The sequence below is a fragment of the Arachis stenosperma genome, chromosome 8 (assembly GCF_014773155.1).
Source record: "Arachis stenosperma cultivar V10309 chromosome 8, arast.V10309.gnm1.PFL2, whole genome shotgun sequence".
In the NCBI taxonomy this organism is placed as follows: Eukaryota; Viridiplantae; Streptophyta; class Magnoliopsida; order Fabales; family Fabaceae; genus Arachis; species Arachis stenosperma.
The window spans coordinates 16,220,171-16,243,790 of NC_080384.1; the positions used below are offsets into that span (position 1 = coordinate 16,220,171).

The following is a 23,620-nucleotide window of genomic DNA, read 5'->3' on the forward strand; positions in this document are numbered from 1 at the left end:
CACTACTAGACATTTTGGCTTATTTTTGAAGAAAAGGGTAGAGAAGAAGTAGTGAAATATTTGTGGAGAATACAAAGGATTGTACATCCTTTTATATGTGTTGAAAATTTATCGTAACATATCTCGTTTACAATGTAAACGAAATAAGATTGTACGTATCTCATTTACACTGTAAACAAAATATACACGTCAACGTTATGTGATCTTATCTCGTTAGATAAGATTCATTTTTAATTTATAAAATTACTACAAATTATATCTTTTGGTAAATAAAATATTTATTTACTAAAATATTTATTTTATTTATTTAAAAAAAATCCTAACAAAGAACTAGAATATTAACATTAAAGAAAAAAGAAAAACCATCTGAGTGAATATGCTACATGCATCTCCTTTCGTGAAGTATTCTTTTGTGATATCAATTTATTTTGAAAATCAATTCTATTAATTTTTAAAAGATTTTCAGACCAAATAAGCGTTCAAGAGTTAATGTATGATATATATTTTTAAATAAATAATTAAATTTATTATTTACTTATATATGTGTTTTTTATTTTTTTATTTTTATATTATCACTTTCTCATTTACAATGAGATGTATTTAAAAGTATTTCATTTGTATGTAAACGAATTAAATAAATAAAAAAAATATTTAAACTTAAACGAGATACATATAAATCAGTTAATATATTTTTTTATATTATAAATGAGATAAATAATAATATATAAAAAATATAAATAATTTTAAAAATACATATTTTAAATAATTAATTTAATTTATTTTTTTAAAAAAATATGATATAAAATAGGATTATTGTTTCAACTACCTTGTGAGTTGTCCAGGACATCGATATAAGCTTTAAAAAAAGTTGATGACGATTGACGTATGTGTGCCTTCTCAATGAATAGTCTGGAACGAGCAGGCGTCATATCTCTAATTATTGATTTTGGATCAGAATTTTTTTATTTAAATTAATTAAATATTTTATTTATAGAAACGTGCAACATGTAAAATATTTATTGTTATGTGTATTGTGTCACATTTTAGATACCGAAATTATGTTTTTACTAAAGCTAGATTCGGCTAATTTTTTTTTTTATATTAGTTAAATATATGTGTAATATATTGTTATTGGAAAATTAGGTGTTTTTTTTATATGATGTTTTATTTAAATTGGACGGTCCGATTTGTTTGATAAAAAAATAAACTACAAATCGGAGAGTCCGATTTGCTTGAAGAAGAAAATAAACACCAAATCGTAAGGTCCGATTTGTATTTTTTATTTTTTTTAATTTGTTAAAATAAAAATCGAACAGTCCGATTTCAACATTAAAATTTTTTTTATTTTCGAAATTATAAATCGGACGTCCCATTAGTTTTGTTTTCTTTTTTTTTTCCTTTTTTAAATCAAAACGGACCCTCCGATTAGAATTTTTTATTTTTTAATTTTTTTAAAACTCAAAATCGTTTTCTACTAACACCATGTATATATAAAATATCTCTTTTCTTCACATTATTGTATTGCTACATTCTCTTCTCCATATAAAAAATTAAAAGTGGCTAAATTCGGGTGGTATGCACCCGGGATGAGAAACATAATTTTTTAAGGGGTTATAGGTGCATCCGAGATATATATAGTAAATACGTATTCGGGTGATGTTACACTTGGGATGTGGTACAAAAGATTTTTTACTTTCAACATTTGAGATCGGTACATTCGCACCTATATATATAGGTGACGTCTGTGGTGAATATAGAGAATCGGTGGCTAAAGTGGCTAAAGAGAAAGAGCCAATCTATGGATGACACCTGTCCTGGAGGGGGGTAGAAGACCATATTCGTTGACTGCGGTGATACATGGTGAAGTTGGTAATTGAGTCACGGTAAATGTCTACGACGCTAAGCATGATAATTAACTAAATTAGTGAATCATGGGAATTAAAAAAAAAACAGAAATTGAAAATTAAAATTTAAAAATTTCCAAATGTATGAGCTGTTTGAACAAACATTCGAAGCCTTTGGGAAAATTAGGGTTCTTTCTTGAGTTCGCAGCTCAGTTGCCGAGATGGGGCGAAGGCCATATTCGATGCCCGCTTCAGGAAGTCGATTCAGTGAAGAAGGTTTCGGAGCACGTTAGCGTCGTTGGTGGAGGAGGCCTCACCCGGCAGCGACATCAGAATCAGCATTTTCGTTGGCGACTTGTAGAGAAGAGCGAAAGTCGCAGGTTTTGCTCCATTATCGACTCTTCTCTGTCTCCGTCCCTCTCCCGGCGTCTATCTCTCTCCAAGCTGGAAACCCTGAATCCTGGCAGTCGGTGCAGGCTCTTTGCCTCCTGCAGTGGTCGTCGTCTCTCTTCCTATCTGCTGCTGGTGTTCTGATCTGTGGAGTTGATGAGTGGATAATTTGTACGCTTTTTGGCATTGTTTTTAGTATGTTTTCAGTATCTTTTAGTTAGTTTTTAGTATATTTTTATTAGTTTTTAGTTAAAATTCACTTTTCTGGACTTTACTATGAGTTTGTGTGTTTTTCTGTGATTTCAGGTATTTTCTGACTGAAATTGAAGGTTCTGAGCAAAAATCTGATTCAGAGACCAAAAAGGACTGCAGATGCTGTTGGATTCTGACCTCCCTGCACTCGAAGTGGATTTTCTGGAGCTACAGAAGCCCAATTGGCGCGCTCTCAACGGCATTGGAAAGTAGACATCCTGGGCTTTCCAGCAATATATGATAGTTCATACTTTGCCCAAGATTTGATGGCCCAAACCGGCGTAGCAATTCGGCCTCAGAAATTCCAGCGTTAAACGCCGGAACTGGCATAAAACTTGGAGTTAAACGCCCAAACTGGCATGAAAGCTGGCGTTTAACTCCAGAAAAGGTCTCTACACGAAAATGCTTCATTGCTCAGCCCAAGCACACACCAAGTGGGCCCGGAAGTGGATTTTTCTGTCATTTACTCATTTCTGTACACCCTAGGCTACTAGTTTGCTATTAATAGGATCTTTTGACATTGTATCTGTACCTCATGACATTTTTACACGTTTCATTGTACACTTTCCACAGCATGAGTCTCTAAACCCCATGGTTGGGGGTGAGGAGCTCTGCTGTGTCTTGATGGATTAATGCAATTACTACTGTTTCTTATTCAATCATGCTTGCTTCCATTCTAAGATATCACTTGCTCTTAACCCGGATGAATGTGATGATCCGTGACACTCATCATCATTCTCAACTATGAACATGTGCCTGACAACCACCTCTGTTCTACTTTAGATTGAGTAGATATCTCTTGGATTCCTTAACCAGAATCTTCGTGGTATAAGCTAGAACTGATGGCGGCATTCAAGAGAATCCGGAAGGTCTAAACCTTGTCTGTGGTATTCTGAGTAGGATTCAATGACTGAATGACTGTGACGTGCTTCAAACTCCTAGTAGGCGGGGCGTTAGTGACAGACGCAAAAGGATCGATGGATTCTATTCCGGCCTGACCGAGAACCGACAGCTGATTAGCCATGCTGTGACAGAGCATAGGAACATTTTCACTGAGAGGATGGGAGGTAGCCACTGACAACGGTGAAACCCTACATACAGCTTGCCATGGAAGGAGCCTTGCGTGTTTGATGAAGAAGACAGTAGGAAAGCAGAGATTCAGAAGATGGAGCATCTCCAAAGCCTCAACCTATTCTCCATTACTGCTGAACAAGTACCTATTTCATGTTCTTTTGCTTTTCACAATCAATCCTGATAATTTCTGATATCCTGACTAAGATTTACAAGATAACCATAGCTTGCTTCAAGCCGACAATCTCCGTGGGATCGACCCTTGCTCACGCAAGGTATTACTTGGACGACCCAGTGCACTTGCTGGTTAGTTGTGCGGGATTGCAAAAGTGTTATTGCAATTTCGTGCACCAAGTTTTTGGCGCCGTTGCCGGGGATTGTTCGAGTTTGGACAACTGACGGCTTATCTTGTTGCTTAGATTAGGACTGTTTTATTTTTGTTGGTTTAGCGTCTTTTAGTTGAGTCTAGTTTCATATTTTAAGTTTGGTGTCAATTGCATGCTTTTATTTTTCTCTTAATTTTCGTTTTTGCATGTTCCTAGTCCCTTTTGATTCATAAAAATTCTAAGTTTGGTGTCCTATTTGTGTTTTTCCTTTAAAATTTTCGAAAATTAGTGCTTGATTTTCTAAAAATTTTAAGTTTGGTGTCTTTTTGTGTTTTTCTCTTTCCTCTTTTCAAAAATCAAATCTTTTTCATAAAAATTGTTTTCAATCATATCTTTCTAATTGCTATTTTCAAAATCTTTTTAATTAACTATTTGATTCAGTTCTCAATTTGCTTTGATCTTATTCTCTTTTTGATTTTCGAATTTTTTTTATTTTTCTTTTGTTTTATTTTAATTTTTTTACGTTAATTCAAAAAAAAAAACAAAAAAAACAAAAAAAAAAACAAAATTTATCTGTTTGCAATCATTATCATTTCCCTTTTGTCCATTATGGACCTAAGAGGGATTGATCAGTCCAAAAGGACTCTGGGGTCATATGCTAACCCCATTACAGCTGCATATGGGAGTAGCATCTGTACACCTCCCATCAAAGCAAGCAGCTTTGAGCTAAATCCTCAACTCATTATCATAGTGCAGCAAAATTGCCAGTATTCCAGTCTTCCACAGGAAGAACCTACTGAGTTTCTGGCACAGTTCTTACAGATTGCTGACACAGTACATGATAAAGAGGTGGATCAGGATGTCTACAGACTATTACTGTTTCCGTTTGCTGTAAAAGATCAAGCTAAAAGGTGGTTGAACAACCAACCTACAGCAAGCATAAAAACATGGAAACAGTTATCAGACAAATTCCTAAATCATTTTTACCCTCCAAAGAGGATGACACAGCTAAGGCTGGACATCCAAGGCTTTAAACAAGAGGATAATGAATCCCTTTATAATGCCTGGGAGAGGTATAGAGGTATGCTTAGAAAATGTCCCTCTGAAATGTTTTCAGAGTGGGTCCAGTTAGACATCTTCTACTTTGGGCTCACAGAAAAAGCTCAGATGTCTTTAGACCACTCAGCTGGTGGATCTATACACATGAGGAAGACAATTGAAGAAGCTCAAGAGCTTATAGACACGGTTGCTAGAAATCAATACTTATATTCTAGCAATGAGTTCGTTCCAAAAGAGGAAGTCATGACATTAGTCACTGATCCTAATCCTCAAGAACAGATGAATGAGCTTAATCAACAATTGCTCCTGATGACTGAACAGTTAGCAGAATTTAAAGAAATGCTCCATGATACTAAGGTTGCTAACAAGAGAATAGAACTGCAGTTGAATCAAGCAAAACAGCAAATATCTAAACAGATAACAGAGGAATGTCAAGCAGTTCAACTGAGGAGTGGAAAGACACTGAATAACACTGCTCAAAAGAGCAAAAAGCCAAACAAGGAACAATTGACAGAGGATAACCAAACCACTGTTCAAAATCCCTCTGAGGACAGTAAGAGCCCAGAGAGGAATGTTATTGGCGTTCAAACGCCAGAAAGGGAAGGAAAGCTGGCGTTAAACGCCCATTCCTTGCCCAGTTCTGGCGTTCAAACGCCAGAAAAGGGGGAAAAGTTGGCGTTAAACGCCCATTCCCTGCCCAATTCTGGCGTTCAAACGCCAGAAAAGGGGGAAAAGTTGGCGTTTAACGCCCATTTTCCACCCAATCCTGGCGTTCAGACGCCAAGGGAGGATCAGACACCTGAGAGTGCTGACAGTAATCCCTCTAAAAAGGCTTCTTCAACCACTTCTGTAAGGAATAAACCTGCAGCATCTAAGGTTGAAGAATATCAAGCCAAGATGCCTTATCCTCAGAAACTCCGCAAAGCGGAACAGGATAAGCAATTTGCCCGCTTTGCAGACTATCTAAGGACTCTTGAAATAAAGATTCCGTTTGCAGAGGCACTTGAGCAAATACCTTCTTATGCTAAGTTCATGAAAGAGATCTTAAGTCATAAGAAGGATTGGAGAGAAACTGAAAAAGTGTTTCTCACTGAAGAATGCAGTGCAGTCATTCTGAAAAGCTTACCAGAAAAGCTTCAAGATCCTGGAAGCTTTATGATACCATGCACATTAGAAGGTGCTTGCACCAAGACAACTTTATGTGATCTGGGAGCAAGCATCAATCTAATACCTGCATCCACTATCAGAAAGCTTGGGTTGGCTGGAGAAGTCAAACCAACCAGGATATGCCTCCAACTTGCTGATGGCTCCATTAAACACCCATCAGGCATAATAGAGGACATGATTGTCAAGGTTGGACCCTTTGCTTTTCCAACTGACTTTGTGGTGCTGGAAATGGAGGAGCACAAGAGTGCAACTCTCATTCTAGGAAGACCTTTCCTAGCAACTGGACAAACTCTCATTGATGTACAAAGAGGGGAAGTAACCCTCAGAATCAATGAGGATGAGTTCAAGTTGAATGCTGTAAAAGCTATGCAGTATCCAGACACACCAAATGACTGCATGGGCGCTGACATTATTGACTCTCTGGTAGAAGAGATCAATATGACTGAAAGCCTAGAATCAGAGCTTGAAGACATCTTCAAGGATGCTCAGCCTGATCAAGAAGAACTAGAGGAAGCAAAGGAATTTTCGAAAATTCCTCAGGAGGAGGATAAACCTCCCAAACCTGAACTCAAACCTCTACCACCATCCCTGAAGTATGCATTTCTGGGAAAAGGTGACACCTTTCCAGTGATTATAAGCTCTGCTTTAAATCCACAGGAAGAGGAAGCACTGATTCAAGTGCTAAGGACACACAAGACAGCTCTTGGGTGGTCCATAAGTGATCTCAAGGGCATTAGCCCAGCTAGATGCATGCACAAGATCCTGTTGGAGGATAATGCCAAACCAGTGGTCCAACCACAAAGGAGGCTAAATCCAACCATGAAGGAGGTAGTGCAGAAGGAGGTCACTAAATTACTAGAGGCTGGGATTATTTATCCTATTTCTGATAGCCCCTGGGTGAGCCCTGTCCAAGTTGTCCCCAAGAAGGGAGGCATGACAGTGGTTCATAATGAAAAAAATGAACTGGTTCCTACAAGAACAGTCACAGGATGGCGCATGTGTATTGACTACAGAAGGCTCAATACAGCCACCAGAAAGGATCATTTTCCTTTACCATTCATAGACCAAATGCTAGAAAGACTAGCTGGTCATGATTATTACTGCTTTTTGGATGGCTATTCAGGCTACAACCAGATTGCAGTAGATCCTCAGGACCAAGAGAAAACAGCATTCACTTGCCCTTCTGGCGTGTTTGCCTACAGAAGAATGCCTTTTGGTCTGTGCAATGCACCTGCAACCTTTCAGAGGTGCATGCTCTCTATCTTCTCAGATATGGTAGAGAAATTTCTGGAAGTCTTCATGGATGACTTCTCAGTATATGGAGACTAATTCAGCTCCTGTCTTAACCACCTATCACTTGTCCTGAAAAGATGCCAAGAGACTAACCTGGTTTTAAACTGGGAGAAATGTCACTTTATGGTGACTGAGGGAATTGTCCTTGGGCACAAAATTTCAAGCAGGGGAATAGAGGTGGATAAGGCAAAGGTAGAGGTAATTGAAAAATTACCACCACCTGCCAATGTTAAGGCAATCAGAAGCTTTCTGGGGCATGCAGGGTTTTATAGAAGGTTTATAAAGGATTTTTCGAAAATTGCAAAACCTTTGAGTAACCTGCTAGCTGCTGACACACCATTTGTGTTTGACACACAGTGTCTGCAGGCATTTGAGACCCTGAAAGCTAAGCTGGTCACAGCACCAGTCATCTCTGCACCAGATTGGACATTGCCATTTGAATTAATGTGTGATGCCAGTGACCATGCCATTGGTGCAGTGTTGGGACAGAGGCATAACAAACTTCTGCATGTCATTTACTATGCTAGCCGTGTTCTAAATGATGCACAGAAGAATTACACAACCACAGAAAAAGAATTACTTGCAGTGGTTTATGCCATTGACAAGTTTAGATCTTATCTATTAGGATCCAAGGTGGTTGTGTACACTGACCATGCTGCTCTTAAATACTTACTCACAAAGCAGGATTCAAAACCCAGGCTTATCAGATGGGTGTTGCTTCTGCAAGAGTTTGATATAGAAATAAGAGACAGAAAAGGGACAGAGAACCAAGTAGCTGATCATCTGTCCCGAATAGAACCAGTAGATGGGGCGTCCCTCCCTTCTACTGAGATCTCTGAAACTTTCCCAGATGAGCAACTCTTTGCCATTCAGGAAGCTCCATGGTTTGCAGATATGGCAAACTATAAAGCTGTGAGGTTCATACCCAAGGAGTACAGCAATGTGCAAAGAAAGAAATTAATTTCAGATGCCAAGTACTACCTCTGGGATGAACCATATCTCTTTAAGAGATGTGCTGACGGAGTGATCCGCAGATGTGTACCCAGAGAAGAAGCACAAAGGATCCTATGGCATTGCCATGGATCACAGTATGGAGGACATTTTGGAAGTGAGCGAACAGCCACTAAAGTCCTCCAGTGTGGCTTCTACTGGCCTACTCTCTATAAAGATTCCCGAGAGTTTGTGCGTAACTGTGACAGCTGCCAAAGAGCTGGTAACCTGCCTCACGGATATGCCATGCCTCAACAAGGGATATTAGAGATAGAATTGTTTGATGTATGGGGAATTGACTTCATGGGTCCATTCCCACCATCATACTCAAACACTTACATTCTGGTGGCAGTGGACTATGTATCTAAGTGGGTAGAAGCAATTGCTACACCCACTAATGATACTAAGACCGTGCTAAAGTTCCTCCAGAAACACATCTTCAGCAGATTTGGTGTTCCCAGAGTACTAATCAGTGATGGGGCACTCATTTCTACAATAAACAGCTATACTCTGCTATGGTTAGATACGGAATTAGCCATAAAGTGGCGACTCCGTATCATCCACAGACAAATGGGCAAGCTGAAGTCTCTAACAGAGAGCTAAAAAGAATCCTAGAACGGACTGTGATAGCCCGAAGAAAGGATTGGGCAAAGAGCTTGGATGATGCTCTGTGGGCATACAGAACAGCATTCAAGACTCCTATAGGAACCTCTCCATACCAACTGGTGTATGGGAAGGCCTGTCATTTGCCTGTAGAACTGGAACATAAAGCCTACTGGGCAACCAGATTCCTAAACATGGATGCTCAGTTAGCTGGTGAAAAAAGATTGCTCCAGTTAAATGAGCTAGAGGAGTTCAGATTCAATGCCTTTGAAAATGCAAAAATTTATAAGGAAAAGGCAAAGAAGTGGCATGACAAGAAATTATCAACCAGAGTCTTTGAGCCAGGACAAAAAGTTCTGCTCTTCAACTCCAGGCTCAAATTGTTCCCAGGAAAACTCAAATCCCGGTGGAGGGGTCCGTATGTGATCACAGGAGTGTCACCATATGGATATGTTGAGCTTCAAGATATTGATTCTGACAAAAAGTTCATTGTTAATGGACAGAGAATCAAGCATTATCTTGAGAGCAATTTTGAGCAGGAATGCTCAAAACTGAGACTTGAGTGATTCTCAGTGAAGGTCCAGCTAAAGACAGTAAAGAAGCGCTTGCTGGGAGGCAACCCAGTCATTAGGAGGTTATATGATTAGTTCTTACAGAGGCAAGTATCAAAAATGAAGGAATTCACAGAGTTACAGAAGGATTCAGCTCAAAAAGCAGAGAAAATGAGCTTACTGGCGAAAAAACGCCAGTAAGGGGCATTTTGGGCGTTAAACGCCAGAATGGGCACCATTCTGGGCGTTTAATGCCAGGAATGGTGCCATTTTGGGCGTTAAACGCCAGAATGGGCACCATTCTGGGCGTTTAACGCCAGGTGTGCAGCATCCTGGGCGTTTAGAAAAACGCCCAGTGATAAAGGATTTCTGGCGTTTAACGCCAGCCAGGGCACCTGGCTGGGCGTTAAACGCCCAAAAGGGGCAACAAATGGGCGTTAAACGCCAGAATGGGTGCCATTCTGGGCGTTTAACGCCAGCAAGGTGGGGGGACCACAATTTTGTTTTCAAATCAAATTTTTTTCAAACTTTCCTTTTCTCACCCATACTTTTCTACAAAATCACACTTCAATCATTCATCATTCACTTTCAAATCTTCAAAAATCAAAACCATTCTTCAAATTTATTTCAAATCAATTACAAACATTGTTCAAAAATTTCACCCTTTTCTCAATTTCTTTCCAAATCTTCTCAAATCTCCTTTCAAATTTCTCTTTTTTTTGAAAACTCCCCTCCCCACCTTATAAATACACGTTTGGCTCCCTCATTCCACCACACCATTCGAATTTCCTCTTCCTCCCCCTCTCTTCTCTCTTTTCTTTTGCTTGAGGACAAGCAAACCTCTAAGTTTGGTGTGCTTTTCCGTGATCACTAAGCCAAGATTCATCAAGATCATGGCTCCTAAAGGAAAACAAACCAATTTAAGAGGAAAGAAAGAGACTAATCCAAAGAATCTTTGGAATCAAGAGAAGTTCTTAACTAAAGAACATGAAGACCATTATCACAAAATAATGGGTCTGAGGTCAGTGATCCCGGAAGTTAAATTTGATCTGAAAGAAGATGAATATCCGGGGATCCAAGAGCAAATTCGAAACAGAGGATGGGAAGTTCTAACCAATCCTGAGACAAAGGTTGGAAGGAACATGGTTCAGGAATTCTACTCAAATCTGTGGCTGACAGATAAGCAGAGAATGACTGGAACCGCTTACCATACCTACAGAACCATGGTCAGAGGGAAAGTTATGTACTTCCATCTGGACAAAATAAGAGAAATCTTCAAGTTACCTCAACTGCAAGATGATCCTGACTCCTTTAATAGGAGAATGGTGAGAGTAGATAAAGGGTTGGATCAAGTTCTAGAGGACATATGCCTCCCTGGAACTAAGTGGATAACCAATTCTAAGGGTGTCCCAAACCAACTCAAGAGGGGAGACCTCAAACCAATTGCAAGAGGTTGGCTAGACTTTATTGGGTGTTCCATACTGCCCACTAGCAACCGTTCTGAGGTTACCATCAAGAGAGCAGTGATGATTCATTGCATTATGCTTGGAAAAGAAGTGGAGGTTCATCATGTGATTGCCTGTGAGATCTACACAATTGCAAATAAAAATTCCACTGAAGCCAAACTGGCTTACCCAAGCTTGATCTCCTTGCTCTGTAAAGAGGCTGGGGTGAAGATGGGAGTAGATGAATTCATACCCATTGAACATCCAATCACCAAGAAGTCAATGGAAGGACAAGTGCAAGAAAACTCTATCAAAAGGAGGGCGCAGGAGTTCCTCCCTGAATTTCCTGAAATTGGCTACTGGGCCAGCCTAGAAGCATCTATCACCAAGTTGCAAGAAACTATGGAGCAACTTAAGGAAGAACAGCAGAATCAGAACTGCATGCTCTGCAAATTGCTGAAGGAGCAAGAGAAGCAGGGGCGTGAACTCCAAGAGATGAAACGCCAAAAGCTCTCCTCTCAAGCTGAGGGAGCATCCACTTCTCAAAATCAAGGTTGTTGAGTCCTAACTCTGTGAAAACCTCTATCATTAGGAGCCTAATTTTTTTCGTTTTTTTTATTTTCTAGTCTAATCTTATATTTATTTTTGAGTCTTTGTCTTAATTCATAATTAATAAAATTTAAAGTTTATGCCTTAAAGCTATGAATGTCCTATGAATCCATCACCTCTCTTAAATAAAAAAATGCTTTAATCACAAAAGAACAAGAAGTACAGGATTTCGAAATTTATCTCTGAAACTAGTTGAATTAGTTTGATGTGGTGACAATACTCTTTGTTTTTCTGAATGAATGCTTGAACAGTGCATATGTCTTTTGAATTTGCTGTTTTAAGAATGTTAAAATTGTTGGCTCTTGAAAGAATGAGGAGAAAGAGAACTGTTATTGAGGATCTGAAAAATCATCAAATTGATTCTTGAAGTAAGAAAAAGCAAAAAAAAAAAAAAAAGAAAGAAAGAAATAAAGTTGTGAACCAAGGCAAAAAGAGTGTGCTTAAGAACCTTGGACACCTCTAATTGGGGACTTTAGCAAAGCTGAGTCACAATCTAAAAAGGTTCACCCAATTATGTGTCTGTGGCATGTATGTATCCGGTGGTAATACTGGAAGACAGAGTGCTTTGGGCCACAGCCAAGACTCATACACTAGCTATGTTCAAGAATCATTATACTTAACTAGGAGAATCAATAACACTATCTGAGTTCTGAGTTCTCATAGATGCCAATCATTTTGAGCTTCAAAGGATAGAGTGAGATGCCAAAACTGTTCGGAGGCAAAAAGCTACTAGTCCCGCTCATCTAATTGGAGCTATGTTTCTTTGATATTTTGGAGTCTATAGTATATTCTCTTCTTTTTATTCTATTTTGATTTTCAGTTGCTTGGGGACAAGCAACAATTTAAGTTTGGTGTTGTGATGAGCGGATAATTTGTACGCTTTTTGGCATTGTTTTTAGTATGTTTTCAGTATCTTTTAGTTAGTTTTTAGTATATTTTTATTAGTTTTTAGTTAAAATTCACTTTTCTGGACTTTACTATGAGTTTGTGTGTTTTTCTGTGATTTCAGGTATTTTCTGACTGAAATTGAAGGTTCTGAGCAAAAATCTGATTCAGAGACCAAAAAGGACTGCAGATGCTGTTGGATTCTGACCTCCCTGCACTCGAAGTGGATTTTCTGGAGCTACAGAAGCCCAATTGGCGCACTCTCAACGGCATTGGAAAGTAGACATCCTGGGCTTTCCAGCAAAATATGATAGTCCATACTTTGCCCAAGATTTGATGGCCCAAACCGGCGTAGCAATTCGGCCTCAGAAATTCCAGCGTTAAACGCCGGAACTGGCATAAAACTTGGAGTTAAACGCCCAAACTGGCATGAAAGCTGGCGTTTAACTCCAGAAAAGGTCTCTACACGAAAATGCTTCATTGCTCAGCCCAAGCACACACCAAGTGGGCCCGGAAGTGGATTTTTCTGTCATTTACTCATTTCTGTACACCCTAGGCTACTAGTTTGCTATTAATAGGATCTTTTGACATTGTATCTGTACCTCATGACATTTTTACACGTTTCATTGTACACTTTCCACAGCATGAGTCTCTAAACCCCATGGTTGGGGGTGAGGAGCTCTGCTGTGTCTTGATGGATTAATGCAATTACTACTGTTTCTTATTCAATCATGCTTGCTTCCATTCTAAGATATCACTTGCTCTTAACCCGGATGAATGTGATGATCCGTGACACTCATCATCATTCTCAACTATGAACATGTGCCTGACAACCACCTCTGTTCTACTTTAGATTGAGTAGATATCTCTTGGATTCCTTAACCAGAATCTTCGTGGTATAAGCTAGAACTGATGGCGGCATTCAAGAGAATCCGGAAGGTCTAAACCTTGTCTGTGGTATTCTGAGTAGGATTCAATGACTGAATGACTGTGACGTGCTTCAAACTCCTAGCAGGCGGGGCGTTAGTGACAGACGCAAAAGGATCGATGGATTCTATTCCGGCCTGACCGAGAACCGACAGCTGATTAGCCATGCTGTGACAGAGCATAGGAACATTTTCACTGAGAGGATGGGAGGTAGCCACTGACAACGGTGAAACCCTACATACAGCTTGCCATGGAAGGAGCCTTGCGTGTTTGATGAAGAAGACAGTAGGAAAGCAGAGATTCAGAAGATGGAGCATCTCCAAAGCCTCAACCTATTCTCCATTACTGCTGAACAAGTACCTATTTCATGTTCTTTTGCTTTTCACAATCAATCCTGATAATTTCTGATATCCTGACTAAGATTTACAAGATAACCATAGCTTGCTTCAAGCCGACAATCTCCGTGGGATCGACCCTTGCTCACGCAAGGTATTACTTGGACGACCCAGTGCACTTGCTGGTTAGTTGTGCGGGATTGCAAAAGTGTTATTGCAATTTCGTGCACCAGGAGTATTGGTAATGTTTGTCCTTCATGTATGCTTTGAATTTGGTGTTTTTTTTTAAATCAGAGAAATATATAAACCATTGTTATGAATTTGCTGAGATGGTTTTGTTTCAAAAGGTTGCATTAGGCATACGATACCCAACTGTTGTTCCAAACAAACTACACATACATGGTGAAATTGAATTTCCAAAACGAAATAAATAGAACTAAAGATTAAAAACAGTTATAATGTTCGACATTAAGATGATTAGTATAATCAATCACCCCAAAAATTGTATCTTACCAGCTACTTTTAATGCTGCATCCTCCAAATAATTGATTGGAACAAAATTAGATCCTTCAAACTGTACCAATAGCAGTACACATAATAGATATAAGAGTACACATGTAAGAGTACACAGAAGAGTACCAATACTAGTACACATAATCGATATAAGATTTAACCATAGCCAATTTTTTCATTTTTCCGTATAGATAAATCAAATGACATTGTCTATGTATTTGAAAATAATGATAGTGTGAGTTATTCAGTTAAATACAAAGTATATGCCCCAAAGTAAAATTTATATCAGTTTTTAGCAATTTTCCTCCGGTCACTGTTACACTAGTGATTTGGTAGTAAGTTTTTTTTGTTCTGTTTATTTATACTTAGGCTGCTGAAATTTCGTCTTGAACCGTTTCGATAGATATGTTTTTTAGCTTCCTCTAAAATGAACAGAAAATGGTTTTTCTTTTGAAATATGTTTAAGTTGGACGTTTTCTTTATCAATTTTCGTCATGCATCTTACAAGTGACGTATTCTAGTATTTGCAACTTGTGAACTCCCACGAAAATGGGAATTGGAACAAAAGAATTTAGAATTATCTTTTCCATTTAAAGTCAGATGTGGTCGAATATTTTGTTTTAAGTTACATGTTTCATTCCCATTCTATTTTGTACGGTGATCCTTCTCTATACAATTGTTGATTTTTGAAGTGATAAGTTTTAAGGGTTAATATTGAACACTTTGTTTCTTTTATGATGACCAATGAATGTTGGCGTAAATTAGAACTGTTGATAAAGCTGTGAGTTATGGCTGTCATATCTATGTGTGAGATATAAAGGGTTGAAAACATACTATTTCTTTCTGTAATGTGATGCAGGCACGCATAGTCTTGGCTCATAGTTGTATTCAAGCGGTGACTGGTTTAGGTGTAGGTAGCATGACAAATGATGTGAATACATGTCTTATTAGTTTTTTAAGTGTGAACTTTGTTACAATAAGCGGAGCATATGCTTTGGCCATAATTATATGTCCTTAAAATTTTTTAAACAAATGTTATAGTACTTTTTTATTTGATGTGAACTTGTTAATTTAATTGGATAAGAAGTTTTTAATAACTCAGTCATAATGGGATAGGGATCTAGTATTCAGTAACAACTATGGAACTTTGGTTAACGCCTAAGTGTATAGTAATTATCTATGTTTTAGTCATATCCGTAATTTGCTATGCATACGACATGCTTGGTTATCGATTGGCTTCATTATTTTTTAACCCAGGGATGTGTGAGAGTGAGCTGGATTTGGAGGATGGCAGCACGTCAGAGTTGTCAGGCCAATGGACTGATGGTTGGAGCACCGATTCGAGTGACGAAGATGATTCAAACGGGTCGGAGGAACCGCATACTGACGAAGGTGATAGTGGCCCCAGTGAATACCAAGGTTGCGATGGAGGTGGATGCGACGTAGATGCCTCAACAGAGGATCATGGCAACTCAGGGAATATCGTCGGTGAACAATGTAGCAGCCCAGACCCTGTGAATGGTTCTCCGTTGTTATCTGCAGAATTTACTGGGGTTGAAGATGCCTACACAAGGTATGTGGCGTATGCGAAGGATATTGGTTTTGCTGTGAGAAAGGGAGATTCTGTTAAAGATGAGGATGGGATTCTTGTCAGAAAGTTTTTCTATTGCAATCGGCAAGGGCTGCGGGAAAAGAAGCACTACGAGAGGGTTGACAGAAAAAGGCCACATAAACCGGAGACAAGGACGAATTGCAATGCCAAGCTTGTTGTATTTCTGGACAAAAGTTGTGGGAAGTGGAGGACGAAGGCATTAGTGGAGGAGCATAATCACGACTTGGCATCCCCAGCGTTCACTAATGTAATGGCACCGCATAGGAAGATCACAGAAGGTCACAAAGCACATATACATAGCATGCATGAAGCCGGGTTCCAGACAACTCAAATCATGGGCTTCTTTGCCCATATGTGTGGTGGATATCGCAATCTAAACTTCATAAGTAAGGACTTGTATAATTATATGGATGGAGTTAGGCAAACTAGGATCGTGGAGGGAGATGCAGCCGCAGCAATAAGCTACTTGAAGGGCAAGGCTGAGTTGGATCCTATGGCAGTTGTGCAGTATACGTATTGCGCTGAGAAGCACCTCGGTCACATGTTTTGGTCCGATGGTCTCATGCAGCATGACTACGAATGCTTTGGTGATGTGTTGGCATTCGACTCGACGTATAGGAAAAACTTATACAACAGACCTCTTGTAATATTTTCAGGCACCAACCACCACAGACAGACAATTATTTTTGGGTTTGGTTTGCTTGAGGACGAGAAGATTCCGTCCTACAAATGGTTGCTAAGTAGCTTCTTGGAGGTAATGAGGCACAAGGAGCCGAAAGTGGTTGTCACAGATGGTGATGAGTCCATGCGAGAGGCAATTTGAAGTGAATTTCCGAACGCGACACATCAACTATGCACTTGGCATCTTGCTCGAAATGCTGTTGTGAATATCAAGGACAAAGATTTTTGTGCTGCGTTTAAGACTGCTGTGTATGGTCACTTTGATGTGGAAGAGTTTGACAACTATTGGGTGGACATGGTCACGTCGTTCGGTCTAGGGGACAACGATTGGGTTGCAAAGACGTACGAAAAGAGAGAGATGTGGGCAAATGCTTACTTGTGTGGAAAATTTTGTGCCGGCATTCGAACTACTTCTCGGTGCGAGGGTATTAATTCATCATTGAAGAAATTTATCAAATCTGGGAATTGCTTACTTGAGTTGGTTGAGAACCTGGATCGAGTTGTTAAGGATTACCGGAACAATGAATTCATTGCAGATTACAAGACTCTTTACTCTAATCCGGTGATGACAATGGGTCTCGAAACCTTGGAAAGATCTGCGAGCAAGTTGTACACGAGGGAGATATTCTACGAGGTGCAAAAACAGATTGAGGGCGTCGCGGCATTGTTAATCTTGCATAGGGACAGTTTTGGTAGCACCGAGAAGTTCATGTTTAGAAAGTTTCGAAGGCCCCATCATGTGTACTCGGTATTCTTGGATAGAAGTTGTGATAAGTATGCATGTTCTTGTAAGTTGTGGGAGAGATTAGGGATCCCTTGCTGCCATATATTTTGTGTCCTCAAAGAGCTAGAGAAAGAAGAGTTGCCGAGCCAATTGGTGATTCGTAGGTGGTGCAAAGATGCCAAAGTAGCCGACAGCAACAGTATGGATGCGGCATTGGATCCCACGGAAGGATTTTGCGTTAGATACGGCGCATTGTGGAGTGCTTGCCTGTCGATGTGTTTTTGATGAGCGGATAATTTATACGCTTTTTGGCATTGTTTTTATATAGTTTTTAGGATGATTAAGCTACTTTTAGGGATGTTTTCATTAGTTTTTATGTTAAATTCACATTTCTGGACTTTACTATGAGTTTGTGTGTTTTTCTGTGATTTCAGGTAAATTCTGACTGAAATTGAGGGATTTGAGCAAAACTCCGAAAAAGGCTGACAAAAGGACTGCTGATGCTGTTGGATTCTGACCTCCCTGCACTCGAAATGGATTTTCTGGAGCTACAGACCTTCAATTGGCGCGCTCTCAACGGCGTTGGAAAGTAGACATCCAGGGCTTTCCAGCAATATATAATAGTCCATACTTTATTCGAAGAATGACGACGCAACTTGGCGTTGAACGCCAAGTATACGCTCCTTTCTGGAGTTAAACGCCAGAAAAACGTCATGATCCGGAGTTGAACGCCCAAAACACATCATAACTCGAAATTCAACTCCAAGAGAAGCCTCTGCTCGTGTATTGATCAAGCTCAGCCCAAGCACACCCCAAGTGGGCCCCGGAAGTGGATTTATGCATCAATTACTTACTCATGTAAACCCTAGTAGCTAGTCTAATATATATAGGACATCTATCTATTGTATTAGACATCTTTGGTCTCAGTTTTGTTTTATTCTTCATCCTAAGAGATTATTGATCACGTTTAGGGGGCTGGCCATTCGGCCATGCCTGGACCTCTTTCACTTATGTATTTTCAACGGTGGAGTTTCTGCACACCATAGATTAAGGGTGTGGAGCTCTGCTGTACCTCAAAGATTAATGAAGTTCTATTTTCTCTTATTCAATTCTCTATCTTATTCTTATTCCAAGATATTCATTCGTACTCAAGAACATGATGAATGATGATGAGTTAGATAACCCTCATTATTATTCTCGCCTATGAACACACGTGATTGACAACCACTTCCGTTCTACATGCAACAAGGCTTGAATGTGTATCTCTTAGATTCCCCAACAGAATCTTCGTGGTATAAGTTAGATAGATGGCGGCATTCATGAGGATCCGGAAAGTCTAAACCTTGTCTATGGTATTCCGAGTAGGATTCTAGGATTGAATGATTGTGACGAGCTTCAAACCTGTAACCTGCTGGGCGTTAGTGACAGACGCAAAAGAGGGATTCTATTCCAGTAGGGGAGGGAACCAACCGGTGATTGGCCGTACTGTGACAGAGTGCGTGAGCATTAGCTTTCACTGCGAGGATGGGATGTAACCACTGACAACGGTGATGCCCTACACAAAGCTTGCCATGGAAAGGAGTAAGAAGGATTGAGTAGAAGCAATAGGAGGGCAGGCGTCCGAGAGCTCTGCAGCATCTCCATTCCGCTTATCTGAAATTCCCACTCTTGATTTACATAAGTATTTCTATCCCTTTTATTATTCCTTTTTATTTAACAATCCAATTATCACTATTACCTTTTTAATCCGCCTAACTGAGATTTGCAAGGTGACCATAGCTTGCTTCATACCAACAATCTCTGTGGATTCGACCCTTACTCACGTAAGGTTATTACTTGGACGACCCAGTACACTTGCTGGTTAGTTGAACGGAGTTGTGAATTCAAGTTAAGAAAATAAACAGTGCCCTAAGGGTATATTCATACTAAAGCTCAAAAGATAGAAGAACATAGTGATCACAATTTCGTCCACCAAGTTTTTGGCGCCGTTGCCGGGGATTGTTCGAGTATGGACAACTGACGGTTCATCTTGTTGCTTAGATTAGGTAATTTTCTTTTCAAAAATCTTTTTCAAAATTTTTCTTTTTATTTTTCGTTTTTCAAAACATTATTTTCGAAAATATTAAATAAAAATCCAAAAAAATTAGAAAATCATAAAAATAAAAAATATTTTGTGTTTCTTGTTTAAGTATTGAGTCAATTTTTAAGTTTGGTGTCAATTGCATGCTTTTAAAATTTTTCTTGCATTTTTTTCGAAAAATCCATGCATTCATAGTGTTCTTCATGATCTTCAAGTTGTTCTTGATAAGTCTTCTTGTTTGATCTTGATGATTGCTTGTTTAGTGTTGTTTGTTGTTCTTCATGTGCATTTTTGCATTCATATTTTTCATGCATTAAAAATTTTTAAGTTTGGTGTCTTGCATGTTTTCTTTGCATCAAAATTTTTCAAAATTATGTTCTTGATGTTCATCATGATCTTCAAAGTGTTCTTGGTGTTCATCTTGACATTCATAGCATTCTTGCATGCACCTTGTGTCTTGATCCAAAATTTTCATGTTTTGGGTCATTTTTGTGTTTTTCTTTAAAAATTTAAAAATCAAAAAATATCTTTTCCTTATTTCCCTCCAAAATCTCGAAATTTTGGGTTGACTTGGTCAAAAATTTTCAAAATTAGTTGTTTCTTACAAAGTCAAGTCAAAATTTCAATTTTAAAAATCTTATCTTTTCAAAATCTTTTTCAAAAATCATATCTTTTTCATTTTTTTTCTATTTTTCGAAAATTTCAAAAATCTTTTTCAAATTATTTTCAAAATCTTTTTCTTATCTTTATATGTAATTTTCGAAAATTAGCTAACAATTAATGTGATTGGTTCAAAAATTTGAAGTTTGTTACTTTCTTGTTAAGAAAGGTTCAATCTTTAAGTTCTAGAATCTTATCTTGTAGTTTCTTGTTAGTTAAGTAATTTTAAAAATTAAATCTTTTTCAAAATATCTTTTTCTTAAAAATCTTTTTATCTTTTATTTTATCTTTTTCAAAAATTTTATCTTTTTCAAAATTTGATTTCAAAATATCTTATCTAACTTCTTATCTTCTTATCTTTTTCAAATTTGATTTCAAATCTTTTTCAATCAACTAACTAACTTTTTGTTTGTTTCTTATCTTTTTCAAAACCACCTAACTAATTTTCCCTCTCTAATTTTCGAAAATATCTCTCTCTTTTTCAAAAATTCTTTTTAATTAATTAATTGTTTCATGTTTTAATTTTAATTACATTTTATCTCTAATTTTCGAAAATCACTAACCCCTTTTCAAAATTATTTTCGAAATCTCCCTCCTCTTCTCTTCACCTCTCTTCATTCATATCCTAACATCTCATCTCACATCTCTGCCATCCTCACAGTTGTGTTTCTTTTTATTCCATTTTTTTTTCTACCCCTTTCTTCTTCAACTAACATAAAGGAATCTCTATACTGTGACATAGAGGATTCCTTTTTCTTTTCTTGTTTTCTTCTCTTTCATATGAGCAGGAACAAGGATAAGGCACTCTTGTTGAAATTGATCCAGAACCTGAAAGGACTCTGAAGAGAAAATTAAGAGAAGCTAAATTACAACAATCCAGAAACAACCTTTCAGAAACATTAGAACAAGAGGTGATGGCCGAAAATAATAATAATAATGCAAGGAGAATGCTTGGTGATTTCACAAAACCAACATCCAAGTTTGATGGAAGAAGCATCTCCATTCCTGCCATTGGAGCCAATAACTTTGAGCTTAAGCCTCAATTAGTTGCTTTAATGCAACAAAACTGCAAGTTTTATGGACTTCCATCTGAAGATCCTTATCAGTTTTTAACTGAATTCTTGCAGATCTGTGAGACTGTAAAGACGAATGGAGTTGATCCTGAAGTCTACAGACTCATGCTTTTCCCTTTTGCTGTGAGAGACAGAGCTAGAGTGTGGTTGGATTCTCAACCCAAGGATAGCCTGGACTCATGGGATAAGCTTGTCACTGCATTCTTAGATAAATTCTTTCCTCCTCAAAAGCTGAGCAAGCTGAGAGTGGATGTTCAAACCTTCAAACAAAAAGATGGTGAATCCCTCTATGAAGCTTGGGAAAGATACAAGCAGTTGACCAAAAGATGTCCATCTGACATGTTTTCAGAATGGACCATATTAGATATATTCTATTATGGTCTCTCTGAATTTTCGAAAATGTCATTGGACCATTCTGCAGGTGGATCTATTCACCTGAAGAAAACGCCTGGAGAGGCTCAAGAACTCATTGACATGGTTGCAAACAACCAGTTCATGTATACATCTGAGAGGAATTCCGTGAATAATGGGGTACCTCAGAAGAAAGGAGTTCTTGAAATTGATGCTCTGAATGCCATATTGGCTCAGAACAAAGTGTTGACTCAACAGGTCAACATGATCTCTCAAAATCTGAATGGATTGCAACATGCATCCAACAGTAATAGAGAGGCAGCTTCTGAAGAAGCTTATGATCCTGAGAACCCTGCCATGGCAGAGGTTAATTACTTAGGTGAACCCTATGGAAACACCTATAACTCATCATGGAGAAATCATCCAAATTTCTCCTGGAAGGATCAACAAAAACCTCAACAAGGTTTTAACAATGGTGGACGTACAAGGCTGAATAATAGTAAGCCATATCCATCATCTTCTCAGCAACAGACAGAGAACTCTGAACAAAATAATTCTAATTTAGCCAATATAGTCTCTGATCTGTCAAAGGCCACTTTCAGTTTCATGAATGAAACCAGATCTTCCATCAGAAATCTGGAGGCACAAGTGGGCCAGCTGAGCAAGAAAGTCATTGAAACTCCTCCCAGTATTCTCCCAAGCAATACAGAAGAAAATCCAAAAGGAGAGTGCAAGGCCATTGATTTAATCAAAGTGGCCGAATGCACTAGGGAGGAGGAGGACGAAAATCCTAAGGAGAAAGACCTCCTGGGACGTCCTTCAAGCAAGAAGGAGTTTCCTATTAAGGATCCTGAGGAATCTGAGGCTCATCTAGAGACTATAGAGATTCCATTAAATCTCCTTCTGCCATTCATGAGCTCTGAAGACTATTCATCCTCAGACGAGGATGAAGATGTGACTGGAGTGCAAGCTGCTCTATATTTAGGAGCTATCATGAAACTGAATGCTAAGCTGTTTGGTAATGAGACTTGGGAAAGTGAACCTCCCTTGCTTATTAGTGAACTAGAAACTTGGATTCAGAGAACCCTACCTCAAAAGAAGCAAGATCCTGGCAAGTTTTCAGTACCTTGTACCATAGGCACCATGAGCTTTGAAAAAGCTCTATGTGATCTGGGATCTGGGATAAACCTTATGCCACTCTCTGTAATGGAGAAGCTGGGGATCATTGAGGTACAACCTGCCTTGTTCTCATTACAACTGGCAGACAAGTCCATAAGACAAGCTTATGGAATAGTAGAGGACGTGCTAGTAAAGGTTGAAGGCCTTTACATCCCTACTGATTTCATAATCCTAGACACTAGGAAGGAAGATGATGAATGCATCATCCTAGGAAGACCTTTCCTAGCCACAGCAGGGGCTGTGATAGATGTCAACAGAGGTGAGTTAGTCCTTCAATTGAATGGGGACTACCTTGTGTTTAAGGCACATGGCCATCCCTCTGTGACAGAAGAGAGTAAGCAGGAAGAGCTTCTCTCAGTTCAGAGTCAAGAAGAGCCCACACAGTCAAACTCTAAGTTTGGTGTTGTGAGGCCACAACCAAACTATAAGTTTGGTGTTGAGACCCCATACCCAAACTCTAAGTTTGGTGTTGGGAATACCACACTTAAGTTGACCTGATCATCTTGTGGCTCCATGAGAGCCACTGTCAAGCTATTGACATTAAAGAAGCGCTTGTTGGGAGGCAACCCAATTTTATTTATCTAATTTTATTTTATTTTGTTTCTTTGCTATTTTTATGTTTTATTAGGTACATGATCATGAGGAGTCACGAAAAAAATCAAAAAATTAAAAACAGAGTCAAAAACAGAAGAAAAAAATTTTTCACCCTGGAGGCAGCGCAGACTGGCGTTCAACGCCAGTAAGGTGCATCTATCTGGCGTTCAACGCCAGAACAGAGCACCATTCTGGCGCTGAACGCCCAAAACAAGCAACAACCTGGCGTTTAACGCCAGGATGCGCACACAGAGGACAATCTGGCGCTGAACGCCAGAAACAAGCATGAAACTGGCGTTCAACGCCAGAAACATGCATAACATGGGCGTTTAACGCCCAGAACGTGCATCAATGGGCGTTTGAACGCCAGAATGATGCATGAAGGCATGTTACATGCCTATATGGT

General features: G+C 38.9%; 1 protein-coding gene and 1 non-coding gene across 2 annotated transcripts; one reads left to right on the forward strand and one right to left on the reverse strand.

Annotated features, from left to right (window-relative positions):
* Nucleotides 1-15,519: 15,519 nt before the first annotated feature.
* LOC130945465 (protein FAR1-RELATED SEQUENCE 5-like) lies at nucleotides 15,520-17,562 on the forward strand. Its single transcript, XM_057874176.1, has 2 exons — nucleotides 15,520-16,686; nucleotides 16,768-17,562. Exons 1-2 carry the CDS (start codon nucleotides 15,520-15,522, stop codon nucleotides 17,560-17,562), a joined length of 1,962 nt encoding a protein of 653 aa, XP_057730159.1.
* A 3,765-nt stretch (nucleotides 17,563-21,327) lies between these two features.
* LOC130947036 (small nucleolar RNA R71) lies at nucleotides 21,328-21,431 on the reverse strand. The gene has a single exon (XR_009072450.1). It is a non-coding gene; the product is annotated as a small nucleolar RNA R71 (small nucleolar RNA).
* Between the last annotated feature and the right edge of the window lie 2,189 nt (nucleotides 21,432-23,620).

Coding starts and splice junctions, on each gene's coding strand:
- LOC130945465 (XM_057874176.1), top strand. CDS start 15,520: ATGTGTGAGAGTGAGCTGGATTTGGAGGATGGCAGCACGTCAGAGTTG. Junction 16,687..16,767: donor GTGATGAGTCCATGCGAGAG/GCAATTTGAAGT, acceptor GTGAATATCAAG/GACAAAGATTTTTGTGCTGC.